The following is a 27811-nucleotide window of genomic DNA, read 5'->3' as shown; positions in this document are numbered from 1 at the left end:
CAGATGGACTGATTTCTCTGATTGAAACCTTTTCTCTGCCAATACCTTCTCAGAGTACTACCACTGTTTTCAGCTCATATTAATTGGGATAATTTTATGTAATAAGTAATTTCAAGCCATAAATCTTTGTGGCAATAAAAGGTTACTTTTTGCTTAGTTTGAACTTCATAATAAAACCCTGCTTTTTCATCAAGGGGTGTTTGCTGCAGAACGAAGGCCTAAAAAGGTCTTCTTAATGAGCAGCCCAAGGGGTTCCCTAATAATTGATTTGCTCTTATGTCTCCGTTCCCCTCATTTGAGTTAAACGGAAGTGACATTTACCTGTCAAGTGTCCCGTCTCGTAGCCAGTCCTCTCCTCCAGCTGGGTACATTCGATGTGGCGTCTGACTCGCAGCCACTGGGAGGTTTGCAGTGAAACAAAGCCTCTCTCAGAAACAGATGAGAGCTAATTAGATTCAGCCTGTTGATGTCTGGCCTCCGTCAGTGCCTCTTTGTAGGCTCTGTGTGCCCGCAGAGACGCTGTGTGGACGTGTCTCGGTGTGTTGTTCCTGTGCAGGACGATATAACAGAGTACTGTAGGCGAGGGGCTTCTTGTTGAAATGATGCTCAGCACGTAGGAGGAATGAAGAACAGGTCAGGTCTTGTTCTGAAATGCAGACTTGTCTCCGTCTGTATCTGTCTGCTGGATCAGCCTAAAGGCAGCGAGACCGGGTTTGAATCAGGGTCATGGTTCAGAGGTGAGGGGGCCCCCTCCTCGCCACACACTTGTCCCCCAGTAAATAGGCTAAAGAGGCAGGAGGGAACCCCTGTCACTGTGTGCGGCAGGGGCCACCGGGGTTAAGCAGGGGCCGCTGTTTAACTGATCTCCATTCAGATGATCAAATCCTGCAGTTTATTTTGTCTTCCTCACGTCTCAATATCAAATGTGTACTTTTTTTTTTTGCTTTGCGTTCTCATCATGTTTACATTTTTTGCAAAGAGGCCCAATGATAAGAATGTTTGCAGAAGCCTGAATGCTGCAGTGTGTGTGTGTGTGTGTGTGTGTGTGTGTCTCGCTCCAATCAGCCTTTCAGGCTTTTCATGAACAGCCGGGATAGCATTGGAATGTGAGGGAGACGGAGAAGGAGGGGGTAAGGAGGAAAAGGAGGGAGGAAGATAACAAAATAGACTGAATCCTGATGGGGGGGGATGCCAGTGTGACAAGCAAAACACAATGAAGCAATGGAAAGTGAGGACACACAGTCCAGCTGCCACATTTCACACTGCTCTCATAAGCTACATCCTGTACAACTTACGATTTGTTTTATTATAAACAAATTATAGATTTCATAGTCTAACAGGCTGAATACTCGTCATCACCAGTAAGCTCGTCTTCACGTGTGAAATAAGTGGGCGAGGTACCTTGGTAGAAAAGTATCATACAATCTGTAAGGGGGAACAACAATCATCTCAGAGTATAAATGATCATATCGCAGAGTCAAGGGTTGTACAAAGCACATCATCTGATTCATACTTCATACAATGTGCTCACCTTGGCCTATGATCATCGCTACTTTAACTACTTTATTTATTCCATGATGTGAACTGTTACATTTTTGGATTATGTGATGAAGTTGGAAAACATTTAAGTACGTAATCAACTATTTCCTGAAGAATCACAGCCTGTTCTGGTTGAGTCGCTCAGCCAGGAAGTCATAAAAGCGACAGAAGAATCATCATCAGACTGAGTTGTTTCATTGGCGTTGGTGAGGCTGACACACTGACCTCTATCCGTACTTCCTTAACTACCCGGGCAACAGTTAGCAGTCTGGGAGGGAAGAGGGTTGTTGTTTTGACAGTCCGGCAAAATCACGGGATAGAGATTATCGGGAAGCTAATGAGGAGCGGTGGATGCTGGGAAGAGATAGGGCCTGGTGGTTTTCCTGATGACTGCTGGTCCAGAACAACACGGTCTCTGTTTACATTCTCACTAAGATCCTCGTTTTATTTGTTTCTGTGTGTGCCAGTCGTCTCTCTTCAGTGTTGAACAGAAGTTTAAAAGAATAGTTTTGACATTTTGAGAGCGACATTTATCTGATTCTTGCCAGATACATAGAGATAGATATGCATGTATAGTTTAGCTTAGCATTGAGACTTGAAGTAGGGGGAAACAGCAGTCCTGGTCCTGTCCAAAGCACCTTGTTACATCCTTTGTGTTACATTTATACACTAACAGAAATGTAGAAGTTGTGCTTCTAGACTGAAGAAGAAGAAGAAGAAGAAGTAGTAATATAATAGTATCCTTCACCAAGTTGTGCGTTTCTTTCTGCATCCAGGTTGAAATATTGAACCAACCTGGATGGGTAGTTTTGTCTCTCCAGTTTAAACCGGGTTACTCACATGTTCCTATAATCCTGTATCGGTATAGTCATGCTTCAGATCAGTTGGCGTTGCATAGCATCAAAGGTTTCTCTGTTTGATTCAAACCTGGCAGTCAGCCTTTCATAATTGTTAATATGGCTAATTGCAGCGTAACAGGTAGCGGTTCTGTTTATTTTGTGGGTTTGCTCAGAGGGATAGAGGGAACAACTCAACCAAATTACCATCATGTGCATGCAAATCAGAAAGTCAGAGCTGTTTTCCTACTCGTATCTCTTCCAGCTTCTTTTCCTCTGCGTGTCACCTTTCTCGCTGATGTGGTTTTCATTTCGTTAGACCTTAATCATTCTCAAATTCCAGCTTTCTTGTTTTCACCCTGTGTCTTTGAGCAATCGCTGTCCTGCTTTGATCCCCTCTCCGTTACCTTCTTTGGTCATCTCTTTTCAGGATGCTCCTGTTTTGAACTGCTACTTTCATTTCACTTTTGTCTGAATGTGCGTTATCTTTATGACTCGGCGGTGCTTTTTTATACACGTTTCTCTGAGCTAAATGCCATCCTCAAAGCATGAGGAATTCACATGAGAGCGTGTGCCATAAAAGGTTTGGTTTCGGTATGGTCCTTGTATATCCACTCCCTTCTTCTCCCACTCGGTTTACAGAATGAAAACTAACGGGGCGGTGTGTTTCTATTAGCGTTCCTCTTTGTTTTAAGCAGTGCCAGTTCATCTTTCATCTGAATAACAAAGTGAAACTGTGTGTGTGTGTGTGTGTTTGGTTACGCTCATGTCAACAGTCACAGTCCTTTACATTCTTCCCACTGGGCAGCCAAAACAGGGAGACAACCGAGACCCCTAAACCTTTCTTTTCTTCTTTTTCTGGGATGGAACAAGTCATGAAACCACGGCGCACAGTTTATTTCTGCGGGGTGAATCTCAGACTCTGTTGTATTAAAAGGCCGCTGACGCAGAGTGGCAGAGGCTAAAGATACAGAAACAACATCAGTCTGGCATACGGATGTCATCATTCCATTAAGTAAAAAACACACAGACACCAGCAGCATCCCCGTCCTCTAGAGATGTCCTTCTCTGCAGACAAGTTTTACAGTCAACAGGAAGGAGCAGGCAGATGAAACGATCCTCTTGTATTCAAAACACGCCAGGCGGTATCTGTATACCATCTTTGTGCCGTTGGGGAATGAGGAACAGAGGAAGTGGAGGGATGCAAAGGCCAGCAACGTTTTGGATCTAATCTCCAGTGTGCGAAAAAGGAAGGAGCATCGCTCTTCTTTGCATCGCATGTGACCGGCCTTGCTTTGGGCTTTAAGCTCACTAGAACTAGATCGGAGAAAATGTCAATTTTACAAGAGAGAAGATTTGATTTGTCAGCCTGGAAATGCGTGGAGTGATTGATTATGAATGTGTGAATATCTTTTTGCCCCGTGGCACCGTTTGTTCAGGCCTTCAAGAGGTCAGCGTCCTGCGGGTTGGGAAAACAGATTGAAATCCGTGACGTTCTGAGAGGAATATATCTCTGAATTCTTGAACTTTTGATTGTGGATTTGTCCAGCTGTGTGAGGAGCTGTTGCCACACACCAGCAATTCTCAAATATTTTCACATAAATGATCCCAAAATACCCCAGATATAATCCGCAGATACCCAGAAGACCACATCCTGTCAGTGGGACTCTCGTTTAGGAGTGTTTTTGATTAAATAGAACTACTCTTTGCTGGGCTGCGCTCCCTAAATGGCTCCTGTACACCCCCGGACTCCACTTTGAGAATCGCTGGACTGTACGACCCTGTGCGAACAGAGCGATGCAGGACTTCCTCAGTCTGGTGTGAGTGGTGGTGCATGGCAGGAATGTAAAAACCAGATGACCTCAAATGGAAACTCCAGGGCTGTTGGAGGCGGGCAGGCCATCTCGCTTGCTCTAATAAACACTCAGACTCCATTCTGCAGTCCTGCTCTATTTTTTCCCCCTACTAACTGGCTCCGTTAGCCTTCCAACCTGGCTCAGCATTGCCTCCACCACACCCCAAACGTTGGACCACGGCCTGGTTTTGGGTCTGCCATGTAGGCTGAGATGCACGCCAGCAACACATTGAGCCAAGGAGAACGACGACGTCATCCTCCAGTCCTAAAGTTATTATTTTCATCTGTTAATGACACAGAGCTAAATATATCGAGGCTTGTAGAGGGGGAGAAGCCAAGAAAGAGGGGGGCCACAAGTATGGCTGTCCTCTGCTCAGATGTAGAAGAGGGGGTTAGTGAGAATGGAGAGGCCTGCTGGAGCCCTGTGGTTTTCTGCTGCCGAGGCCTGCTCCTGAAAACAACCAGCAAAGAAGGAGAAGAAGCAGAAAAAAGAAAGGGGGGGGCGGGGGCCTCATATTGCAGCGGAGCTCAGACGTGACGCTCTGATTGCTCCCAGCGGTTGTGGTCAGTACAGAGGGGGGGGGTTACAGTGCAAGAGGAGCAGGGTTAGCTCTTTGCCAGATGTCGTCATTGGCCTTATGGTATTTATGGTATATACACACATCAGGAGACAGATGTATCTACTCAAGAGAACGTACAGCTTCGAATTTAGGTGACAAAACCCAGCCGCTGTTTCACGATGTCGCTCAGAAACGCTCAGAAAGTTGGAAAGGCTGTCGTCTGTCTCTGCGTCCATGTTTTCAGCTAAGCGTGAGGAAAGCCTGAAAAGAAATCACACCTTTCACTGAAACCAATTTGTTGGTTCTACGGGCTCCCATGCAGCACCGAATGAAAACAAACACCATCAGGTGGGTTTAAGTTGCCAAATTCATTATTCCGTTTTTCTGACGAGTTACGGTTTTCAAGATTAAACCTTTGCACTCGGCTGCGAAAACCAATTTCAAACCTATAATAAGCATAAATGTCTCCGCCGTCGAACTTGTCTCCGTGCCAGTTTTTTTTTCTCATGCTGGAACAGAGGCACCTTGTTGGTTGTCATGGCAGCCGTCAGCATGGAGGTGATGGGTGACTGTGATTAGGTTGAAGATGGGTGTCAGCCTGGGGATGCATTTAGGAAGACTGACTTACTGGAAAAGACCATTTTAATTGGAGTTGTTAGTTTGACTGATTTCATCTTATTGCAGATATATTGTATCAGCACTGCGGTATAGAAATAAAAAGGTATTTAAAAAAATGTTTATAGCCAGATTTGTTTTGTTTTGGAAAGTCATTTTTTTCTGTTTTGTTTTCATGTCATTTTTCAATACTTTGATCTTAAAAATCCCCAAAACACACACATAAAACCAAATCCTTCAGTAGTTGCAACTGCGGGAAACACAGGGACACTCCCTGCTAATTAGGTTAAAGTGGAGCACCATCTCTCCACTTACTGCGGGGGAACATAATGGCTGTGTTATTTAGCTGTAGTCCTCTGTATCAGTGTTACCGCTCAGACACGTCGCTCGACTATGAAATGTTGCTGCACTTTATGAAATGGGGTCAAAGGCTCACAGACCCTCCCCCAACAACACACACACACACACACACACACTAACACAAGTCTAACAGCATTTACTAATTCATCAACATACCAAGATTTCACTGGATGTGACCGACACGCGTGGTAGCAAATGTGCATTAATGTCATTTAGCCTTCTTTCATGCAGTCTAGCCTGTATGAAGTCAGAGAGAAATGCTTGATGCTGGTGATACGGAGGGGAGATGTATGGGAGGTAATCAAAGTGTATCTGTGAGGAAATATGTGCATGTGTCGTTGCTCTCTCTTCACCATCTGCTCTCTCCAACTTTCTCACTCCGGTTTCTGCTTTAGCTCGCTCTCTGCCCTCATTTTTTATTTTCTCCCCCGGTGTTCACTTTCCAACATCTGTTACAACCCCCATCATGCTCTCCTTCCCACTCCCACTCCTTTTTTTTTGCCTACGTAGATGCTTGTCTGGCTGGCTGACTCATGTATCCATGTTCCCATGTGGCAGATATAGCATGATGGACACATCAGGATTTCCCACAAGGGATTTTTTTTGTCTCCTGGCTGGGTTTGGTTTAGCCAACATATATCTACCGGTCATGTCTAAATTAGTGCTGATTATTTTATTTTTCTTTGAAACAGATGAGAAAATAAAAACTAAATGGTTTGATTGATTTTATCGCTGTAACCTGAATGTTTTTATTGATAAGACATTTTAAGATGTCAGTTTGGACTTTAACCGTTATTTTGAAAACATAATCAGCAAGCATGATTACTTAAAATTGTGTAGAAATGGTAAAAAAGTAAAATAAAAAGATAAACAAGGTCAATCACTTAGCTAAAATGCCCAAATGTCACCAATTCAGAACATGTCCTACATAACAATCATTATTATTTGGATGTTTCAGGGGTGATGTAATGATGACGAGGGAATATCGTTTCAGGAACGTTGGTTCCAGCTTTGAGTTTCCAAGATGACAGAACTCACATGGTGCCATCAGCAGGCACATGTAAAGAATGCATGCATAATGCTTCCTAAGGAGGAACACATGGTCAGGTGGGCCGCTTTAACTGCTTTAATCCTCCGGTCTGCAGGATTGAGCTGTGCATTGTTGTTGTTGTCCTGGTCAGTCGGACCACCCAGCTCATCAGCTGTGGGTCGATGGGATATCTGACCCTCACACATTTCGTCTCCGAGTCCACCTGCTCTCGTCTCTGGACTTTCCACCTCAAAGACCACAACAGGTGTGACCTCTCTGATCTCCAGGCGCTGTCTCCCATCCCCGACTCCGATTATTAATTAGTTACTGGCATAAGAGCACTGCTGGCTGCTCATTGGTCGACTCACCCTGCACACACATCCTCACGTCAGCCACTGCAGCTGAAATGTAGTTGTATGTGGCTGCATGTTGAGTCCCCACCCTTTGTCCCTCTGTCCCACAGGGCTTTTCCCCACCCATGTGTGCTGTTTGACTGTGTTGTAGCTGCCCTCTAGTGGCTGATGGGTGGTACTGCTACTCTAAGTGCAGCCAACTCGGCCTATAGGTTCTGAGGCACGGGGATTTACTGGAGATTAAAGTTAAAATTAACCTGCTTGTGTCCCTTTTTTATATATAAAATTTTTTATTTATTTTTTGAGAAACTTTTGTATTTAGAAAAATACCTTTTTCTCTCTAAACTCAAATAAGACCCAGCCCTGCTTTTAACCTTGTTTCCCCATAAAATGGAACAACGTCTCCATTGGTTACATGTTCCCATGTCTATGAGTCATAGGCAGTTCAACCAAAGTGATTTTCCCTTCTCAAATTGTTTAATTTGAATACTTTTACAGGCACGGAAGGCTAAAACTGTCCAGTATATTACAAGAAAAACAGCTATTTTTTGCAGAAAGGATGAAGAAATAAACCTCATGTTGTGTTTACTCACATCGCGTATCCCCTCAGATTTATCTTCAGGACACTTCGGAGGTTGGGAACCACCGCTGTGCGTTTACAGCAACAGTGTGATGACACAGATCGTTCATGTGGCTGCTGCATCGACACATGAAGCCTCCCGTGCCACATATTGAGTCAGTAGTACGGTGTTTCTCTCACCAGCAGGGGACAGGATTCACACTCTGAGCTGAGGACGCTTCTCTCGACTCCTTTTGTAAAGCTTTGGATTCTTGTATAAATGGAGTCCTTCTCTTTCTTGGCGTTAGTCGTGTCCGTTTTGGGGAGTTTCATTGCGAGCATCAACCGCAGCCTGTCCTCCACTGACCCTCTCCGTGCCTTTTCTGATTTGTTGCAGCCTGTGTTTAGAGTAAACACCCCATCCTTGTGTCTGCAGCCTGGTTTGTTAGTGACACGCCAACTAAAGGCTGCAATCTTCGTCTCTTCCCTGCGTATTTCCTGTCAAGCCTCAGCTTATTCCTCCTCATCACACCTGTTTTCATGTGCCGGCGCAGCAGAGAGGAAAGACATGTTGTTTTGTCTTGCGACGTGGAAAAAAGAGGAGGGAGGCCCCTGTGTGTTAATCTGTTGGCCCCTCGGTCATGTTATGAGTGTGAAGGGGATTAAAACACATCACCAATCTAATCTGCCCGTTACACCCACATCCATGCTCCGCTGTATCGTGTATTACCTCCCGCTTTGCCTCCCTCCTCCCTCACCCCTTTCACTTGTCCACTGATGTTTGTTATCAGAGAGCAGAGGGGCGTGCGGGAGGCAACGAAGCGTCCCTCCTCAGAGATTAGCAGCACGTGTCGGCCTTTGATTTCCTGACTTCAAGAGTATTGTGCTCCCAGGTTATGATAAAAGCAGCATTGATTCCAGGGTGCTGTGTGTTTACTCGGCATCAAATAGTCAGATGATGGAGGTGTGGCGCAGTGATGTAGGCTACATCAGGCCCACATGCATGATGGATGTGCAGCCTGCTCGGGCATGCTTCAGCCAAACAGTGGACCGTGTGGGACCCTGGTGGGAGGGGGTGCTACTGTCACAACTCTCCATGTGTGACAGTGTGTCCTCCATGAAAACTGTAACTCAACGCCTTTTTGTTCATTTCTAAGGAGAAAGAGAACAAGAGGGCGCTGGACAGAAAGAGACCTTTTCATCTAAATTAGGCGCTGCTCCCTTCTTGCCAAAACTAACTGTTATTGTGAATAATATGATATGAAATCCCCCCCTCAGTGCTGCCACTGTGAAAAAGGAGCGCTTGTGTGTTTTCAGGTATCAAACCCTTGTCTGGCTTTCCACCAGAGATGCACTCTGATCCGAGTGCTCTGCTGTCCACTTGGCAGCCGTCTGCGATTTCCTCGCTCACGGGTGTGGTTTTCTCTCACGTCTTTTCCCTCCTGGACCAGAATCGGACCTCCTTCTGCGCCCGCCGGTGATCCATTCGTCTCTCCGCAGGGCGGTTCCGCGTGGCAGTGCGTCGAACCCAGCGCTCTGGTCTGAACCAGAGAGAAACCCCCCCACGGCCGCAGCCTTCTGACTTTATGAGGAACCCTAATTACATAGTCTAGTATATTTATACTCGGCTGTGACTCAGTAGGGCATGTGGCGTGTGTTTGTGTGTGTGTGTGCATGCACGGGAGAAGCAGCCTTTGTGTCCAGTAAACGCAGAAAAAGTGAACGTGTGTGTGTGTGTGTGTGTGTGTGTGTGTGTGTGTGTGTGTGTGTGTGTGTGTGTGTGTGTGTGTGTGTGTGTGTGTGTGTGTGTGTGTGTGTGTGTGTGTGTGTGTGTGTGTGTGTATTAGTGAAAGTGTGTGCTGGATCTATAAACTATTTTAACCAGAGATGAAGTGGAGTGTAGATCCAGTGAAACCCAGTCTGTGATTATTGTAGGAAAGATCCTTGAAAGTGACGCTATGTAACTTTTGATGTTCCTCTTACAAATGAAAAGTTCATAAGCAGTAAAACGCAGCATTCCCTCGGTTCACACTCAGGCGTTTTGCTGCTGCAGCCATAAGGGTCTGGTATGACCGGTCGCCTTTTACCGCTGATGTTAGCAAACTTGAGGTGAATTTGCTGAGACACGACCGAGTCCGTTTTTCTGTTAAATAAACATTTCAGTGGTTTTTAAAGTAGAAACAGATATAAACACACCAGGACACTTTTCCTGTTTGTGTTTTGCTCACACATGTCTAGCAATAATATCTTTAGCACATCAAGATCAGTGTACTCTTCATGACGGTACTGCTGCCTCTGAGAAACACCGCTAGTAAATATCATTAGGCTTATTTGGAGTTGGTCTTGGATGGAAAACTGGGGGCATGGAGTTTAAATGTTATGGGCGTGTACCAGGCAGGGAGGTCTTAAACCAGATACACTATTGAGTTGCATTGTGGGTACTGTAGGATCCAGGGTTTTTAAGCTTGACCGATACTGACATACATATTTCCATCTCCTTACATGTTGTACGGACTTTCGAAGAGTGAGGATATTTTGTACTCTGCTCCATCGATTTTTCTCTTTAAAAGTGCAACACTACAGTGTTGAAGTAGCCATTCAGACCACTTTTATCTTTAATGATTAATATTTAATATTTCTTTGTGTTTCCTATATCTGCATTGTATTATCGGCAGAGCATAAAACACAACATTCTTTAAAAGCTCATCTACAAACAAGTGTTGCAAATTAGACTGTTAACTGGAATGAAGGAAGACGGACAAAAAAAAAGTATTCTCGAGCCCTCAGATTATATTTCATTTGATTTATCACCTCATCAATCTTTGCAAACTATTCGAGCCTGCAGTGTGTGTTCTTGTAGGTGAAGCACACAGCGTATCCAGAGGGTACAGTCCCGGCGCTGATGACGATCCTCTCCCAGTCGAGTTGATACTTGTCCCGCCGTGCGGCAGGTGAAACCTGTCTAACCTCGTCGGTAACGGATGTGTGGTGTTTTAACAGCAATGAGCGTTGGAGGGAAATGTCAGTCGTCTGCAACAACATGGTCACCTGTCTGCCGCTCTCGCACGGATCCTGGACACCTGGCTGTTTGGTGAGAACTCTGGGGCGAGGTCTGACTGATTGAATGGCGATTAGGTGTCACTGTGCCGGATCCTATGAAAAGGAGAGAGTGTGTGTGTGAGAGAGTTTGATAAAGAGGTCATGTTGACATCCAGTACCGGCAGTTTTATTTCAAGAGCTCCTCCTCCTCAGCTTTTTTCCATTTTCTCCTCTCATTATCATCTGTCCTCCTATATATTTTCCCCTCTTTAGCAAAAAAGAAAAGGGAGTGAAACAGTGAACACAGCAGCAAGGCAAATGTTTTCTTTTCTCTTTGTGCTGGAAATTGGCCTCTTTCTCTTTCTGTTTTTTTTTTGTCTCCCCTGTGGGTGGAGGGGAGGCGGCAGAGGCAGGGCCGGCTTTTGTGGAGTTTAGCGCCTGGATCACAGCTTTGTCACTTGTGTTTGTGTCGCGCGCGCACACACATGCAGCACACGTGCGGCCACCGAGCTTCCTATACAAAGATCGACAGTGGATTTAGCCTCCAGGAGATATCTCCATCTGGACCCCCCTTCGCCTCCAACCTCCCATGTTTGACCTCGGTGATGTCCAGTGTTTCTTGGATTAACTCCCAGTTATCTGTACATTACAGTTGTTTGTTTGCTGATGGCTGTCAGACCGGTTCATGTGGAGGGAGGGAGTGATTGTTTGGCGACTTTGGATGAGTAACAAAAACAAGGAAGAAAGAGAAAGCAAAACAGAAAAGGAGAAAAAGGGAAGAAGGAGCTGATTCTGGCTGAGATAGAGAGAGTTTGGGTTAGAGATGACAGTTAGATGAAGAGATTTGTTTGGCACTCTAACAGAACGAGGGAAGAAAAGAGAACGAGGGGGCAGTGGGAGGGAGGAGAGACAGAGGATCCAGCCCTCTGGGACAGCAGTGTGTGTTTTGGGGGTGGACAGAGTGGCTTTGTGTGCAGAACATCATCGGACACCAACGGGAGGGACGCTGTCAGTTGTTCTCTGTGTGTGTCTGTAGTGAAACCAGACCTACCTCTGATCCCTGCGCCACACACACTCCTCCATCTGCTGCCCAGGAGCCTGCCTTCTGCTCCCTCTGGACTCAACCCCTCTGAGGGGGTTTGGATGCGTCTTGGAGAGCTGATTCCCGGAGGTCGGCAAGGCTGTGATGTGGAACTTGTGGGATTAAAGTTTTTGGAGGCTCTGCACTGACAGCGATGGATTGGAGCCAGGAGATAGGAAGTCTAGACTCTTGACTGACGGGAGGATCCCAGAGGAGGATTTGAAAGCTCGTTGATCGTATCGTCTGTATTTCTGCATCTGGACTTTGTCCGCGAGCTTCCGTAGAGTGTGTGTGAGCAGCCCATGTGGGCAGTGAGGGATGAGGATCTGAGAAAAGTTCACGCCCGGATGCCCGCTGCTATGCTCCCGTGCCCTGCGCCGGCCGGGTCTGACTGGAGCTTCCAGAACCCGGTGGGGGTGGACTGCAGCTCCCCTGAACCTCGCTGCATCTGGCTGGCTGTGCTCCGCAGTGCAACGGGTTCAGTGCCACCTCCCACCATGCCTGCTGGGCACAGTCAGAGCTCTCACCAGCCCAGGGTAAGGAGAGGTCACCCCGTCTTCCTCTAGCGACCTAATATGGAGGCATTGTTTTAAAGCATCAGTTTTTAAGCTGCAGTTAAAGATAGGTGGATTGATTCCAAAATACATGTTTTAGCCGTAGGCTATAAACATAACCTGACCAATCATGTCTAGAGTCAGTTATGATTGGTATTTTTCATGTTAATGGATTAATTATTTAGCCTTCACCAGAAAATGGAAACCCCAGGTGTTATTTATTATTTATTTTACTTGTTAAAAATCAGTTTAAAAGGGTTTAAGATTTAAAACAAAAAAAATGTTGCTGATAAAGTGTCTGTCAATCAATCCTCATGAGACGACCGTGTAAGCGGATGCTCCTGGGTTTTATATACTAAGATGAGAATGCAAATGTATTGTTTTCAGTGGTGATTTCTGTGGCTCTCCAGAAATGAAATTACACACACAGTGATATCAGCAGAAAACTCCGCGGTGTGGGGTTTTGTCAGTCACGCGTGTCAACAGTATCCGTGTAACTGTACCCATTGTTTGAAGTCTGCTAACCACTCGGCTGTTGACAGATTCTTTAACCTTTCAGTCTGCAGACAGTTGTGTTGACTTCAGGCTGTTGTTCTTTGGCGCTCGCTGTGTTTTGAGTCAAATGATGTGGCGACACTTTGGTGGATGGATGGGTTGAAATGCATAGACAAATTGTTACTGTGTTTACACAAAATTAAGAAAATGGTCCTTTCAAACACTTCCATCAGCTTTTTCTCACCTGTGGACTTAATTCTGTCAGCGGGTATATGTGACATATTTTGGTGGTCTTTGTGTCTTACTAACACAAATATAGTGATCTATGCTATGAATTTTGCATCTGCATTACCCTAAATAGATGGTGAAACTTCTTTCAGCCATTGTAAATCTGGAGAAAGCCTCCTCTAAGATCTGTCTGCACCAATTCTTTCTTATTTTGCCACAGCTCATGTGTGATTTTGTTCGTGTGGCATATTGACCCTATCCTTCCTCGGAGGGGTTTCTAATTAGCAGCTAAAGACAGACGAGGGGGGCTGCTAAGTGCCACTTTTAGCGAGGTGTTGTTGAAGCTGTGTGGTTGTGCGACCCCCCCCCCCCCTCCCATTTCCCTCAGGATCCAGGGCAACATTTCCCCATATGATCTCATTTCAGTGAGGGCATTTATGTAGAATATTACCTCCCCCCCTGTTTTTACCCCCCTGCCCCTGATGAATATTTGACACAGTTAAGAAATGCCTCAATCAGGAATGTGAGTGTGGGGGGAGGAGAGGCTGTATGAACACAGCTGGGACAAACACACATTGTAAACAGTTTTGTTTAAGGAGAGAGAGAGAGACAGAGAGAGACACCTATGCATCATACAGTTTATTTACATCAGATCATAAATCTGCAATATTTGTTCAATGTGATTTCATTGTGGTTTCCTTGGTGATCACAGGATCCTCTTCTATCTTCAAACCATGAGCAATTCTTTTCTTCCAGTAGAGTACCATCAATACCTACAGCAGCCCTCCAAATCATAAAAACACCCTGAGAGTGTAAAGATGATTTAAAACCTGTCTAGAAGCCAAAAACAATGAACTTATGTGGGCATATCATTTTAAGATATTATGGGACAAACCTTATCTCTCTTCTTGATAACTCTTTGTGGCACGTTGCCCTCTTTCAGACAGTAGAAGCAGGAAGGGGAAAAAGTCCCAGGCCAGATTAAAACCACGTCACATCGTTACACACCAACTACTTGCCACGGGCCTCTGCCCACCGAGCTACCAAGTCATCCTATAAAAGTTATTCTAAAACTGCAGCTCATGGGCTCAGGGTTTAAATCAGAGGAGCAAAACAACCCTCACATGCAGTATATTAAAAGAAACCCCATTGGCAGTGAGTCAGGTGTCCCTTAGACAAAAGAAAAGTACAATATGTTTTGCCGTTCAAGTAGAACAGCCCGTTTAACCGACATTGCATCATCACCTGTCGGCCTAGTTGAGCCAACAATGGGGTTGAACTGGTTTTTGAATGCTTTTACTATATTCATATTGACACAGAGGTGTGTGTGCAAACACACACACACACATGCATGTTACGTAAATTACAGAGCGGTGTGCAGCATTATGTGCTGCATGCCTTTATTTTGTGTGCGCTCATCATGCATCTCCTCCGTGAGCCATAGGATGCATTTAGACCTGCAGAGGTGATGCAGCACACCCTCCGTGTGGACCAGGAATCGCCGCCGTCCCTCTGCTGTTCCCTCTTGGCAGCCCAGCTCTGGTGTCGTGGCTGCAGACAGCTACAGCGATCAGGATTAAAGGCTCGTCAGCATTTGTAACGTCTGTAAAGCTCCACTTTTCAACACAGGTTGCAGCTCTCAGCTGTTTAAAAGAGCATTATTGTTCTGCCCCGCTGGGGTTTTAGCAGGAGCCCGGCTCCCCGACGGCCGCCGCAATCCTGCCTACTGCTTTGGAGTGACAATATCACCATGGCCAAGAAAAGCCTCTTACAAACAGCAAATCCATTTTTGCTGGGTTTTCTGAAAGATTATCACTGATGCTGGTTATGTTTTATATCTGATGGATCTCTACATTTTGGAACGAGGTGTTAGATTTATGGTCCTAGCTTAATTGAAGTGTTATAATTCTATCAGCGGGACATCCTGGGTTCTCCACTTAGATCTTTGTCTTTTAAGTCATGCATCTTAATACTATCCTCTCTAATTGAAATTAGGAGGGGGATATATCCACAGGGAAGAGCTTGCTTCTGTGTGTGCACCACTTTAAAACCTAAACACACACTCAAAGCAGGAAGTCGCCTCGGCAGTACAAGCTGCTTTGCATATTCAAATGCAATTGTTTCTTAGGGCGGCCTTTTTGTGTGTGTTTTAATGACATCATTCAGGTGGTAATGGGATCCCCAAAGGCTCCGTATTATCTGAAGAGCATTCAGGGTTTACTTTATTATTGTAATTGGCTTCAGGAGGCGAGAACGTGTCGGGCTAAGAGAGTGCTAAAAGGATAAATTCCCAGTAGGAGAGGAGGAAATACCAAATGTCAATAACAAGAGCGAGGTTTCCCTTTTCTGTGCCCTAAGCCTGCATAGGAAGTCGAGTTTAGACTTAAAAACCACAGCACATTTTTTCCAAGTGCTCTGTTGGTTAAACTGAGTGTCTGGAGAGTCGAGAGCATGTCAGCAAGTTTTTTTGCTTTAGGATAAAAAGGACAAATTGGTCTTGTCAATGTGGCAGGTATGAGAGAGGGGTTTTTTTTCAGGCTTCAGAGGAAAACGATGGACTGTAGACTCGGCAGAATAGCAAAGCAGAGACACATATCCCTCACAGTCCAGAGCAGCCGAGTGGGAAACAGTGCTGGCTCAGAGACCCAGTCAGACCCTGTGTGTTTTGGGTAATCACAGGGTTTGGTATTCCCAGCGCTGGGAGGGGCCATGCGGTTGAAACCGGCGTGCTGGAGCCTGTCCCTCGCTGGGGCCCGATACTCCTCCTCTTCATCCTCCTCATCCTTCTCCTCTCATTCACTCTCTCTCTCTCTCTGCTCCCTCCCCACCTCTGCCGGTTACAGTGTGTGCTTCGACTTGTCCAAGCCAAACCGCTCCCTCTGAGGAATTCTCTTCCTCCTTTTCACTCTCTTGCTCTTTCATTTCCTTTTTTTTTCCCTCTTTCTTTTTCTTTATCATTTTTTATTTAATACCCTTAACATTCCTCCTTCCTCACGCACTTCTTTGTGCTGCTCCCATGCCACATAATAGGCTTCGGTGCTCTCCTCTTTGAGAATATAGCAGGGGTTACTTTACATTGTTTAGTCAGACTATTGTATCTTGAAAATATACACTTCCTATATCTTTGTACACGTGGAAGAGAACAAGTATCTTCAAACTAACGTATTTCAGAAAGAAATCTAAATGTCCCAACTTATTTTTTTTCCATGGATTGAAAAGTAGAGGAGGAAAATGTGCAGTAAAATTCAGCATAACCACATTTGCATTGCATGAAAGCATGTGCTGAGAGAGGAAGTATAGGTGGAAGGGAGGATAGGTGAGTGGAGGTAAATGGAAGGATAAAGAGGGGTGAACGTGTGGAAGTGCCTCCATAATGGGGAGTATAAGATCTCTTATTTATAGGAGCATCTGGTTATCCCGCCCCACAACGCTACCACACTTCCTGCCTCCAGCCTGCCACTTCCTGTTGTTGTGTGGCCACTTGCGGGCCTTTCAGGTCAGGTTTGTGTGTCTACTTCCGTGTGTGGAAGGGGGGCAGGAAGTGAGGAAATGTGGGGTGCACATTTTATGTAGGTTGCTGCTTGGAGTCTAGACCTACAAGAAAGACAAAATCAACAAAATTGTTTAGGAGTTTGGTGTTTTGGTCAGCTGACCTATTTAATGATAGTATTACTTTAAAATATTTTAAGTAAATGCATGAATCAGTGCATCATTTAAGGGCATACTTCCACCTTGTGCACCTCACTTGCATTGTTTCCTCGTAGACTGGGATATGAATTCCGCTTATCTTCTGATCATGGCAAATATTTCCTTTCGTAGTCATATTCTTCATCGTTGCCGTATTTCAAGGATGGGTGAGATCTAGTATGAGTCATATTAAACCCGTTCCTCGTGAGCTGTTGGTGGATTAAATCAAACAGAAGGCATTGTGATGAGCAGATCTTCTTTTGTTTGTATGAAGGCTGAGCCCTAAACTTATTATATTGAAACTGTAACAATTAGATGATTACAGAAAATCAACCAAGCTGTTATTGCACAGATTATTTATCATTTCTCATTCATTTTGAATTGAACTGTACCAGTTCCTTTATAAACATACTGTAAAGTTACACTGCATAGTGAATCATTCTGGCAGTTAATGTGCAAGAAATAAACTTACTCTGCCTGTTTGTACTAACAGGAAATGATACTGATATGCAGCTGTCAGTCAGTCTAGAGTGGCAGTTAATCCTTATTATTAATTCATCTTCCAATTAATCACAAAATAGTGAAAGTGACCATCACACTCCATCTCAGAGCCCAAGAAACTAAAACCCAAAGATGTTCACTTCACTATAAGTGAAGTTAAAAAAACTCCTGCCTATTTGGTCAGGTGATTGTGTTTGACTGACAGATGTGGGTCATCGGGGCAGCATGAGGGTGATAGTTCTCACGTGTGTCTGTCAGCTGAGCGAGCCGGGCTTATTTACTCGGCTTCGGGAATGAGATATTTACAAAGGGGAGTTCAGGTTCCCCCTGGACCTTCTCTCCCTGACCAATGTCAGACCTGGTTTTCCCTCTTTGGTCCTGTCTAGACATGGCCCTCCTTGAGAGTGGACCCCTCAGATGTGTTCATGGACTATATTGTCCTGAGTTACATTCAGGACTCCATGTAATACCCAGCAGTAAAGGGTTGACGTCACCGTTTGGTGCGGTTTTGTGTGTGTGAATAATAAGTGCGTTGCATCTGGAAAACTGCAATAATTCTCCAGTGTTGGTGGATGATTCATTTCTGCATGTAAATTATGATGCTTTATTATTCATTTATTCTCCATAGTTTGTGTTAACCTCAGTGCTCTGCTGTGTTTCTTATTTTATGACAAAATGTTCCTTGCTGTTTGAAGAACACATTTTACAACTGTTCATCTAAACGTATGAAAGAGTATACAACCCTAACCCTGACTCTCTCCTTGACTGTGTCCACAGGGTAAGGGGCGGAGGGATGGTCTCTCCTCAGCTGGTGACAACCCTCGGCCGCCGATGGCGACCCGGCCGGGAAGGGAGGAGGGCGGCGTGGGCTGGAAGGGTCCCCGGACGCTGGTCCTCCGTAAGAACTCCCAAGGTTTCGGTTTCACACTACGCCACTTCATCGTTTACCCTCCAGAGTCCGCCCTGCACACCAACCTCAAGGTGAGACCTACAGGTCCTTGAAAGATTTGAGTTTCAAGATGTTGAAAGGTGTTGAATTATGTTTAAATGTATACATTCTTATAGACAGGTCTAGTGTTTTCCCTTCTTTTAATTTAGTGTTAAGAGTCGTGACCCTCTTCCATGTTTATTTTTACAGCACACATGGTCTCCATTTCATACTAGCTGGCATTTTAAAGGGTTTCAAATGCCTTGTGTTTAACTTGCTGAACCCTGGACAGAGCCATTGAGCTCGGAGATAAAGCCAATCATATCGGAGTCGAGTGTCAATGGGCTTGAACTGATCTACATGAACTCACAGACAAATGGAGAAAGATGTGAAGACTAAATATTCTTTATTGATGAGAACAACAACATGTCACATGTTGATCACCCTCCTACCCTATAAGACAACTCCTCATTGTTTGTCAGTATCACATCACAGGCCATGTTGTTTTAGTCTCTAGTGAATTCAGGATTGTTCTGGTGTTTTGGAAGGAGCCTCTATGGGTATTTAGCTCTTTGAGGTGTGGGGGCAAACGGCTCCAGATGTGAAATTGAGGGATATGGAGGCTGGGGTGGGGTGAGCCAGCTGAAACAAGGCCTCTATTATTATTATTCTACCACCCCACCATCCAGCAGCTGCAGAGAGGAGCACAGATTGAATGAGATCTGTTGTCTTAGCCTGGTACCACTCTGACAGTCAGGCTGTACCAGGACGGGCCTGGCACAATAGGCCCACTGCTGGCCTTTGGCCCCGGTTCTGTCCTTGTCTTCTCGGCCTCAAGTGTCACATGTTGTTTTGGGACAATCGGACCCATAGAGCCGCCCTTTCCTATCTGAGGAGCCGTCATGGAAGTCTCCCAAATTACCCTCATAGTGTCCAGTTACCAGGGGGCAACTGGGTGCATGACCCAATTGGGCACTTATTTCATGATATCTGCAGGTCCTGAAAGTCTTTGAGAGTGTTATATTACCTAGAACAAAGACCCTTCGCCTGTGTGGTCCCTGCACAATTCCAATTTGTCATTGAAAATAGCTAGAAGGCCTTCCTGTTCCGACATAATCCACCCATCTAACATGGTCTAATCATTTTTAATATAATCTAATATTCTATGCATCTAGCCTTACTGTGAGAACCTGTCTACTGGACTGGGAATGCATATGGCTAGAGAAGGTGTTTGCACATTGATTTGAATATGCAATATAACGGCACAATGCATCTGCAAAATGGTGGGTGCCCCTGGTCAATATTACACTGCCAATAAACAAACTTTTTGCAGAAGGAAATATATTTATCCTATTGTGAGACGTGTAATTTCTACATCTAAAAACATTTTTTTTTAAATGTGTTCAGTTGAGATGGAACTGTCACATTACCAAAAGCCCCTTTACACTAAATTACATTTCATAATTGGTTCTAGGGGACTTTAAAATGTGCTAATTGGTGAACTGCTCAGCATCCTTCTCTGTCTTTCAATCAGCAAAGTTGACTTTACACATTAAACAAATCATAAAATATCTCACAATTAAACAGTATTAGGGTGGGTCGATTTATACATAGAAATAGTCCCTTCGAGTTGCTTCAGATTGTACAGGTGTGGACCCACCATGTACAGTATTTGATCCACATACCCAGACTCTTATGCCCACCTCTCATCACTGTCTCCTCCTCTGTCCCTGATGTATTCACACTGGGGCTGCTCAGTTGTCGGGTGTCCCCAGCTCGGAGCTCCATTCTGGGATCGGCAGCTCTCCTTTCTCTGCCTCTAAACCCCCCACCATTGTCTGCAGAGCCAGGAATGAGCCCACTCAGCGTAGCATAAAGCCAGACAGCAGTCAGCCCACCCCTAACCCCAAACTGTCCACTCAGCTAAGTGTGTGTGTGTGTGTGTGTGTGTGTGTGTGTGTGTGTGTGTGTGTGGACATGATCAGACAAACTGCAGCTATCAAATTAGCTCATGACGTCACAAGTACCTGCAGACGGTCTAACTTGAAAGTCAGTCTGTGTCAGAGATGCACTTTAGCATTTAAAGCTCATAAAAGCAAACAGGTCTGTCGCAGGAGGTTTGACTAATTTAATGATCTGTATTATTATTATTATCAGGGTTGATCAGGCAGAGTTGACCTTCCTCTCAGGGTTGAATCCTGGGTCAAATTCTACTTTTGTTGACAATATATTTAAGAGTTTAAATTGCATTATATTGTGTTGAATTCACTGTTGTGTGTCGATGCTTTCAAGTAAAAACCCTCAGGACGGCTCCATTTATGAGGACTGAATTGTGTCCCACAGTAAGACGTGATGGACTTTGCTTTTGCCTAAATGTCAAATGCTGAATAGTCAAAAAATATTCTACAGCTAAATGAGAACAACGCATATTCTTGATATTGATCTTGCAAAATTCTCTAGTAGTCCATTTTTTGGACCTCTGATCGCAAAAGTGAAACCTTTTTCTGTCTTTTGGAGATCTGAAGACCATCGTATGCTTTCATGACTTTATATCTTGACATGTAACAGTTTACCTGTCAGTCGGTCTCTGCCATATTTCCTTCTGATTCATTGTGTTTCAAATTTCCCTGGAACGATCTCCGATCTCCATCTGGGTTTTTTTCCAATGTGCTCTATAAATAGAATTTGACTGTTTGAATTTGAATGTAAGCTGTAATTCTGTCCGTCTCTGTTCTTTGCAGGATGAGGAGAACGGTAATGGAAAGGGTATGTGCTTCTCTTTCTCATCACATCAGGCAACAAATAAAAACCTTGTACAGTGGGAAACCGATGATGTAATGAATTTGGGATCTTTTGCTTTCCCTCCAGTCAACCCTGCTCTGCAGCCTATCTGCGCCCCCTACAGGACTCTATGCAGCACTGCTTTACCAGTAGTCAAGTCCAACCAGACTTAGATATTCATATAAGAACAATAATAGGCAATGAATGTAAAGTGCTAACATATAAACCCTGTCCAGGAAGGTCATAAACACAAATAGTCAAAAACATTTATGGAAAAGATGTCATCTTTATATTCTAGGAGCTTTTTATCTAAAAGGTTTTAACAATTACAGCAGGCACACTCTCTGATCTTTTCACTTCTTCTCTTTTTAATCTTTTGTCATACAGGGTATCAGAAAGGTCGACTTGAGCCGATGGACACCATATTTGTGAAGAGTGTGAGAGAAAAAGGTCCGGCCCACCAGGCGGGCTTGTGTACAGGTAAAGGGAACATATGGTGGAGGAGCATGAACATCCAGATTTGCATTGGAAATCTGTTGGGGAGAACGATAGTCACGTGATGCTGCACACATAAGCAGATTCAGAAAGGGAGAGAGGGAGAGAGGTATGAACAAGTGTGTGTGGAAAAACGTAGGGATAACAAAGACATAATTGATTCCAAACAGGAGTGCATAAGGAGTGATTCACATCAAAGCTGGTTTATAAAAGTGTGTTTTTACAAGGGATTTAAAAGATGAACCTGATCTTGCTCGCCTTTGTTCAACCAAAAGGACCTTCTCTGAGGATCTAAGGTTCCGTTCTGGCTCATACGGAGCCTGAGGGTCTGCAATATAGCTATTCTTTCTGCAGCTGCAGCATTTTTGAACAGCTGTAGACGTGAGATTGAGGCAGGTATAGATGGAGTTTCAATAAGACCGTAAGACAGTTAACGGATAATGCAGATACCAGTATGACAACTCAAATGCTCAAGTCCCTTTGAATGTGACAGAGCTATTGAAGTGTTCCTGTTGTGTCTTGCTGCTTTAGCAAGGCAGCGGTCCACTCCCAGCAACTCAGACACAACAGACTAGTTCTCCAGTGTGCACGCTTCAACAACAGCTGTCACATCCAAAAGTCACATGCCAGCATGAACACACGCAGACACATACACTCTGAGTGTTTTCTATGTGTTTCAGCCTGCATCAAGTCACCATGAATGCATGCAAACTTTGAACACATAGTTCTCTAACGTCTTTTCTGGGCCCTCGGTTCACGAACCGCTAAGCTGTGCTTGAAAGATATTCATTTGATCGAGGTGTTTTCTAGAAGATCACCAAAAAAAACACTTTTCATATAATGATAAAACTGTTACATGATCATTCATGTGAGCATTGGTTTGAAACTTTTATACACGGATAATCATCAACGAATATTCTGTATTTTTGCTTCATTCTTCCGTTTCTTGCCGAGTGTGTTAAGACATTTAAGCTGAGGTGTTTTTTATGCCTCACCCGATATAAATAATAGGCTAAATAATTGCTTAAATGAGACACACCTTGGCCATTATAACATAAATGAAGATAATATTGAAAAATGATTTTGTAATTAATTGAAATACAACTTTTTTTCCACTCCTAAATTTGAGTTTTGATAGCTGCCTCTGTCCGTGCTTCGTGTCTTTCTTGCCAGAAAAGTCTGCACCTGCTTGAGGTCAACATACAGGCCTGTACAACCTGTAAAATGTGCTCCATATAATATAATAATATGTTTGTCTGGCAGGAGATCGGCTGGTGAAAGTGAACGGAGAGAGTGTTCTAGGAAAGACTTACTCGCAGGTGATAGCGCTCATTCAGAACAGGTAAGACCTCCCTCCTGTCAGCACTTTGAGCCTTTGTTGTGTTGATTTTAGTGAACCATCTGTTTGCATTTTCTTTGCGAGATTACCATAGAGATGACATACACGTAGTTGCAAGTATTAGTTTTCTCTGCCTTTTTAAAAGAGTAGCCTGAAGCAGCGTACTCTGCACCCTCTGCATGGTTTCATAGACAGACGCTGTGCTTCTCCAGAGGGGCTTGGAAAAGGCTTGTTTTAACACCAGTAAGATTCTATCTGGTGAATTTAATTCTAGTGACATTTTCTTCTTCTTTCTAGCTAAATATTTGCGTTAAATTCTGAAATGTTACCATCTTTTTTTTAAATTCAAGTCATCAGTTGCTGACTTCCTGTTAGACCCCAAAATCCACAGGGAGGTTAGAGGTCAGCTACAGCACAGCCGGCTGCTCATTAGAATGATTATGTAAGGTAACCTGAGGCCATTGATTGGTGTGGTACAAAATGTAAATGTTAGCAGAAACACTGAATTTGATATTGACGATGAACGTGTATTTGACGCGGAACGGTTGCATCTGTCTGATACCCGATCCTTTAATGAAGTCGATGAAGCCTGATACAGCTTCCATGGATCCCCAGCTGGTGTCCACTTCGGCAGGCTGATGTTTCAGTTCATTTAAACCTTTCTGTAATTTAGTCAGGAGTGATATTGGATGTGAACCGGTTTTTCACCGTCTTATTTGTCTTTTCTATTTGCTTCCTCCTGTCCTCCCTCCGTCTTCCTCTTACAGTGAAAGTATGTTGGAGCTCTCCATAATGCCAAAAGATGAAGACGTGCTTCAGTTGGTAAGTGTGAGTATGGGATTTTTCACGCACCTTCTCTGAACAAACTAACCCACACGTATAATGCATTGCACACATAGATACATGGCAAGCAAGCGAGTATGATTTTGATCATTTTCAGGATACTGCAGGAAAATGCATTCTTCTGTTTGCATAGTTCAACCTGGATTCTCCCTGTCATTGTGGAAGAATGTAGAGATTTTGTTGGAATGGCTGCAGAGTGACTCAGAGGCTCTCGGCTGTGTGTTTAGATTACAACACGCATTCATTAAAAGCCACTGGTATCCCGACTGCCGAATCGTTCGTTTGAAAAAAAAAGGAAAACAGCTCTCTGCTCGTTCACACACCCATGTACTGTACAACATATTTTTGCCGCTCCACAGGTCGCTCACATGATCAGACATGCATCAACCTTCGCCCCTCCCATTAACCCAGAGCGTCATGTCAACATGCAGAACCAGATATTGCCTGATTTAAGTGATCCTTGTCACACATGCAGAGACATCAGTGTTCCTCCTGCTGAAGGAGCCCAAAAACTTGGTTCACCATTTACGTATAAGTGCCAGGTCTCAACATTATAAAGCTCGCTCCTTACACTCCTCCCCCTCGCTGCTACGCCTGTATCTGCTGCATTCCTGGCATGACATCAGCAGTGCTGCGCCTCCTTCCTCACTACCACAGGGTGGAGTAAGGCAGAGAATGAGAGGGAGGAGAGAGAGGGAGTTTGGAAGGATCCGACAGAGGAGAAAACAAGGAACAACAGATACACAACTTGCAACAAAAAAAGTACTGGACAATAAGCTAAAGATTGAGAAGAACAGCAGGATTTAGCAGCAGGAGCGTTGGTGAGGATCAGTCTTCCGCCTCTGTTGTGTCTGTTTGTGGTGACTACAAGCTTGTAACGCAACCTGGGGAAATATTCGGGATTCTGTTGGCCGGCGTAGGTAAACCTTAAAAACTTGCCCAACTGTTTGTGTGATTTAGCTTTTCTTAATGTTAGTGTAGAGAAGCGGGTATGTGTTTGTCCCTTTGGTGTTATGAAGTTGTAATTGATGATTTAAATGTGGCAGAGTAGGTAATTGATAAAGTAGTCGGTTAATTATACACTTGTATTTCGCAATAAATGGTCCTGGAGTGCTGCAGTGTGGACATATATACATGTCTTGTATGTGTGTATACACAACATTGTTGGGGACATTTGCAGCTGACTTCTGTTCCGGTGAGTGTTGTGGCTTCTGCTCAAGCCAGTTCATGCGGTTTGCTATCTAGCATGTGTTTGTGTTGAGAGCTGAGGCCCCGAGGACAAACCGTGGCGAAGGGGTTGAGCGGAGAGGCCGTTCCACTTAAAGGCTTGTTGTGTAATGAACACCGGCATGAAGTTGTCTTGGAGTGTCATGGTTAGGGTCTGTGCTGTTGTCAGACTTGTTTGCCATAAAAGCACACGATTTAAAGTTGCCGCTGCCACACACACACTCACCTTTTCTTCAAGCGTTCTTCATGCTGTCTTATCTCACTTCTCCTCTGTCTTCCTTTCACCCTTCCAGGCATACTCCCAGGATGCCTACCTGACAGGCAACGAACCTTACTCAGGGGGAGCTGAGTACCTCCCACCGCCACCTCCCCTCTGTTACCCGCACACCAAGGGCCCGACCCCTACTGGAGCCCCTCCGTCTGGCTCCATGGGCCAGAACCAGCTGGATAACTGGAGTCGCTGGCCAGGCTCTTCCAGCCCCTCTTCACCCCTGGACAACCGCTCTGCTGTGGGCAGCCCCGCCAGCTGGCAGGAAGGGCGGGCAGGAGAGCCAGGTGGCGTGGGTCACAGCAGCCCGGCCCATCGCACGGAGGAGATCCAGTACGGTATGACCAGCCAGCAGCCTCAGGGCCAGACCAGGGGGCGCTCCTACTCTTCCTCTTCCTCATCAGGAGGTCCGTTGTCGAGCCCGCTACAAGTCCACTACCCGAATCACCACGCTGCCAGCTCCTCTCAGGCTCAGCCACGTAAGTCCAGCTCAGCCTGGACCAGTCCTCCACTGCCCCAGCTCAGCCATGGCCGCCCTGAGCGTTGCCAGCAGGCCCTCACTGACTGGTACTACAACCAGATACCTGAGCGCTCAGGACGCCACATCCAGACCCGCCACCGCAGCTACTCTCAGGACCGGCTCAGTGATTCCAGGAGGCAGCAGCAGCGGACAGTTGGCTGGCCACACAGCGCCTCCCAGGATACTCTGATGTTACTGCAGCAGTCAGGACCAGGACCTCATGGAGAGCCCTACTGGTCCTATGGAGACTGGGAGGGGGATCCAGATCGGGGCCACCCTAACTATACCCGAACACGCTCTGAAAACCTGCTGGCCCAGTATGATCGCCATGGCCGCTCTTTAGAGATGCTGGACCGAGCAGCAGCTGGACTGGTCTCGCCTCGTTTTGACAGGCCGTCGTGGCTCCAGGCTCCCCAGCCGCCCCCCAGGACTGACTACCCGAGGCAGGGGAGCCATTACGGTGCAGCACAAGCTCCTCCGATGTCCCGACACACACAGCCACATTCAAAACACCACCCCCAGACTCACACCCAGGCCCACTCACAGCCTCAGCAGGCGGCCCCCCAGAGCAGGCGGCTCCCCCCTGGACAGAGCATGGACGACCAGCCAGTGGGCTACCGCAGCTACAGTCCCTCTTTTTACCGCAAGACGGGCCGCATCATGCAGCAAGCGCACTCTTTCAGGGACCCTTCATACTCTGGCCCTCATATGAACTGGAACCCAACACCTAAGACCAGCCCCCCAGAGGGCACAACGGCGCCCCTCACTGCCTCTGCGACGTCCCCCCTTGCCTCCGCCACTCCCGATTCCCAGGACAGAGCGTACAGGCCAACAAACCACGAGAGGGAACGAGGGTCAGTCGAGGTGGATGTGACGGCACAGACCCAGGAAGTGGTACTGAGGCAGAAACCTCCTACCGGGCGGAGGAACGCCCATGGCATGCGCCACCCTCACTATGCGCTGCCCATGGACGGGCTAGAACCCTCTTTGTTTTCTCCTGATCCCCAGGATGCAGCTCCTGCCCCTAGCTCCATGGGAGATGTAGTTCCACGCAAACCAAACGGCAACCTCGCCCCCCTCTCCATAGAGGACGACTCCCTGGCCTCCATCCCCTTCATAGGTAAGCAAGGGAATGTTTGAGCTTCATCCCGTGTCCCTTCTCTTACACTTTAATCCCCTCACCAAACCTCCAACTGACCTTGAGATTTCATCACTTCCATTCTAAACTGTAATGCACACCCAGTGTTTATTGAATGTTAGTGAAAGCTTAACTGAGAGGAAAGGCAGAACCTATAATTCAGACAGAATTGAGTTTGGGGGAATGTGTGCGTTTCCTTAATTTCCTCGTTGTCTGTCGAGGCTCCGGGCTCTTCTCTGATGCAGTTTCCATTCTCTCATAGAGATTACGTGCGTTTGTCTGTGAATGTTTGCATTGGGTAATACTGGCACTTCCCGCAGTCTTCCAGACATTATTAGTAGTTTGATTGAATCATATTTAATAGGAATTTCCTATTCCTGCTGCCTGCACCTGCTCTCTAAGGTCGCCTCACCATGCTGAGGAAATGAGGTGTCTCGTCTCGTCAGAACGTGTTTGTTTGTCAGCAGGGTACAACTGTCAACTTATCATCAGTTTTTAATAGAACATTTTTCATGCTAACACGCTAAACACAGATGAAACACAGTCAACGTTATACCTGCGCATCATCAGCATAGAAACACACATAGTAAAGCGCTCTGAATGATAATGATAATATGTAATAGCTTGTGCGCATGCAGGATAAAGTATGCAGTTGTTTGTCTTTGCATGAATATGCACTGTACAGTTATGGCCTATATGCTGGTTTCAGTAGGATGTAATTGTGGTCTTGTCCCAGCATGTTGCTGCTCTGAAAACACTCAAAGAGAAGGGGCTCCACAGGCTCCGTGTTGGTTTGTGTCACTTGACATGTACAGCAGCCATTAAGTCAAACTATACACAAACAAAGTCGATCAGGCGAGCTGTGCCTCCGTCACCCTGTCAAAGGGAAATAACCACTGCTTACCATAATGCCCAAGAGATTCAAATCAGTTGACTCTTAGACCCAACATGGAACGACTGTTGATATTCGAGCCGAGTCA

The 27811-nt window shown here is 45.4% G+C and overlaps 1 protein-coding gene across 11 annotated transcripts in view; it reads left to right on the top strand.

Annotated features, from left to right (window-relative positions):
• Positions 1–27811, top strand: part of arhgap23a (Rho GTPase activating protein 23a) — a 57785-nt gene that overhangs the window by 15440 nt on the left and 14534 nt on the right. For 4 of the 11 annotated variants that reach the window (XM_084037377.1, XM_084037374.1, XM_084037373.1 and 1 more), the window contains exons 1-7: positions 11606–12363; positions 18070–18273; positions 20962–20986; positions 21389–21481; positions 22760–22838; positions 23603–23663; positions 25199–26813. In XM_084037377.1, coding sequence (XP_083893503.1) covers positions 12130–12363; positions 18070–18273; positions 20962–20986; positions 21389–21481; positions 22760–22838; positions 23603–23663; positions 25199–26813 — 2311 coding nt within the window. In that variant the 5' untranslated portion in view covers positions 11606–12129. Of the gene's footprint in view, positions 1–10693; positions 10799–11602; positions 12364–18069; positions 18274–20961; positions 20987–21388; positions 21482–22759; positions 22839–23602; positions 23664–24354; positions 24500–25198; positions 26814–27811 lie in introns of those variants that run through there. The other 7 variants (XR_014599050.1, XM_084037371.1, XM_084037378.1 and 4 more) reach the window with 5 other exon arrangements.

The sequence above is a fragment of the Eutrigla gurnardus genome, assembly GCF_963514095.1.
Source record: "Eutrigla gurnardus genome assembly, chromosome: 20".
NCBI lineage: Eukaryota > Metazoa > Chordata > Actinopteri > Perciformes > Triglidae > Eutrigla > Eutrigla gurnardus.
This window is presented reverse-complemented; position numbering and strand designations above follow the sequence as displayed.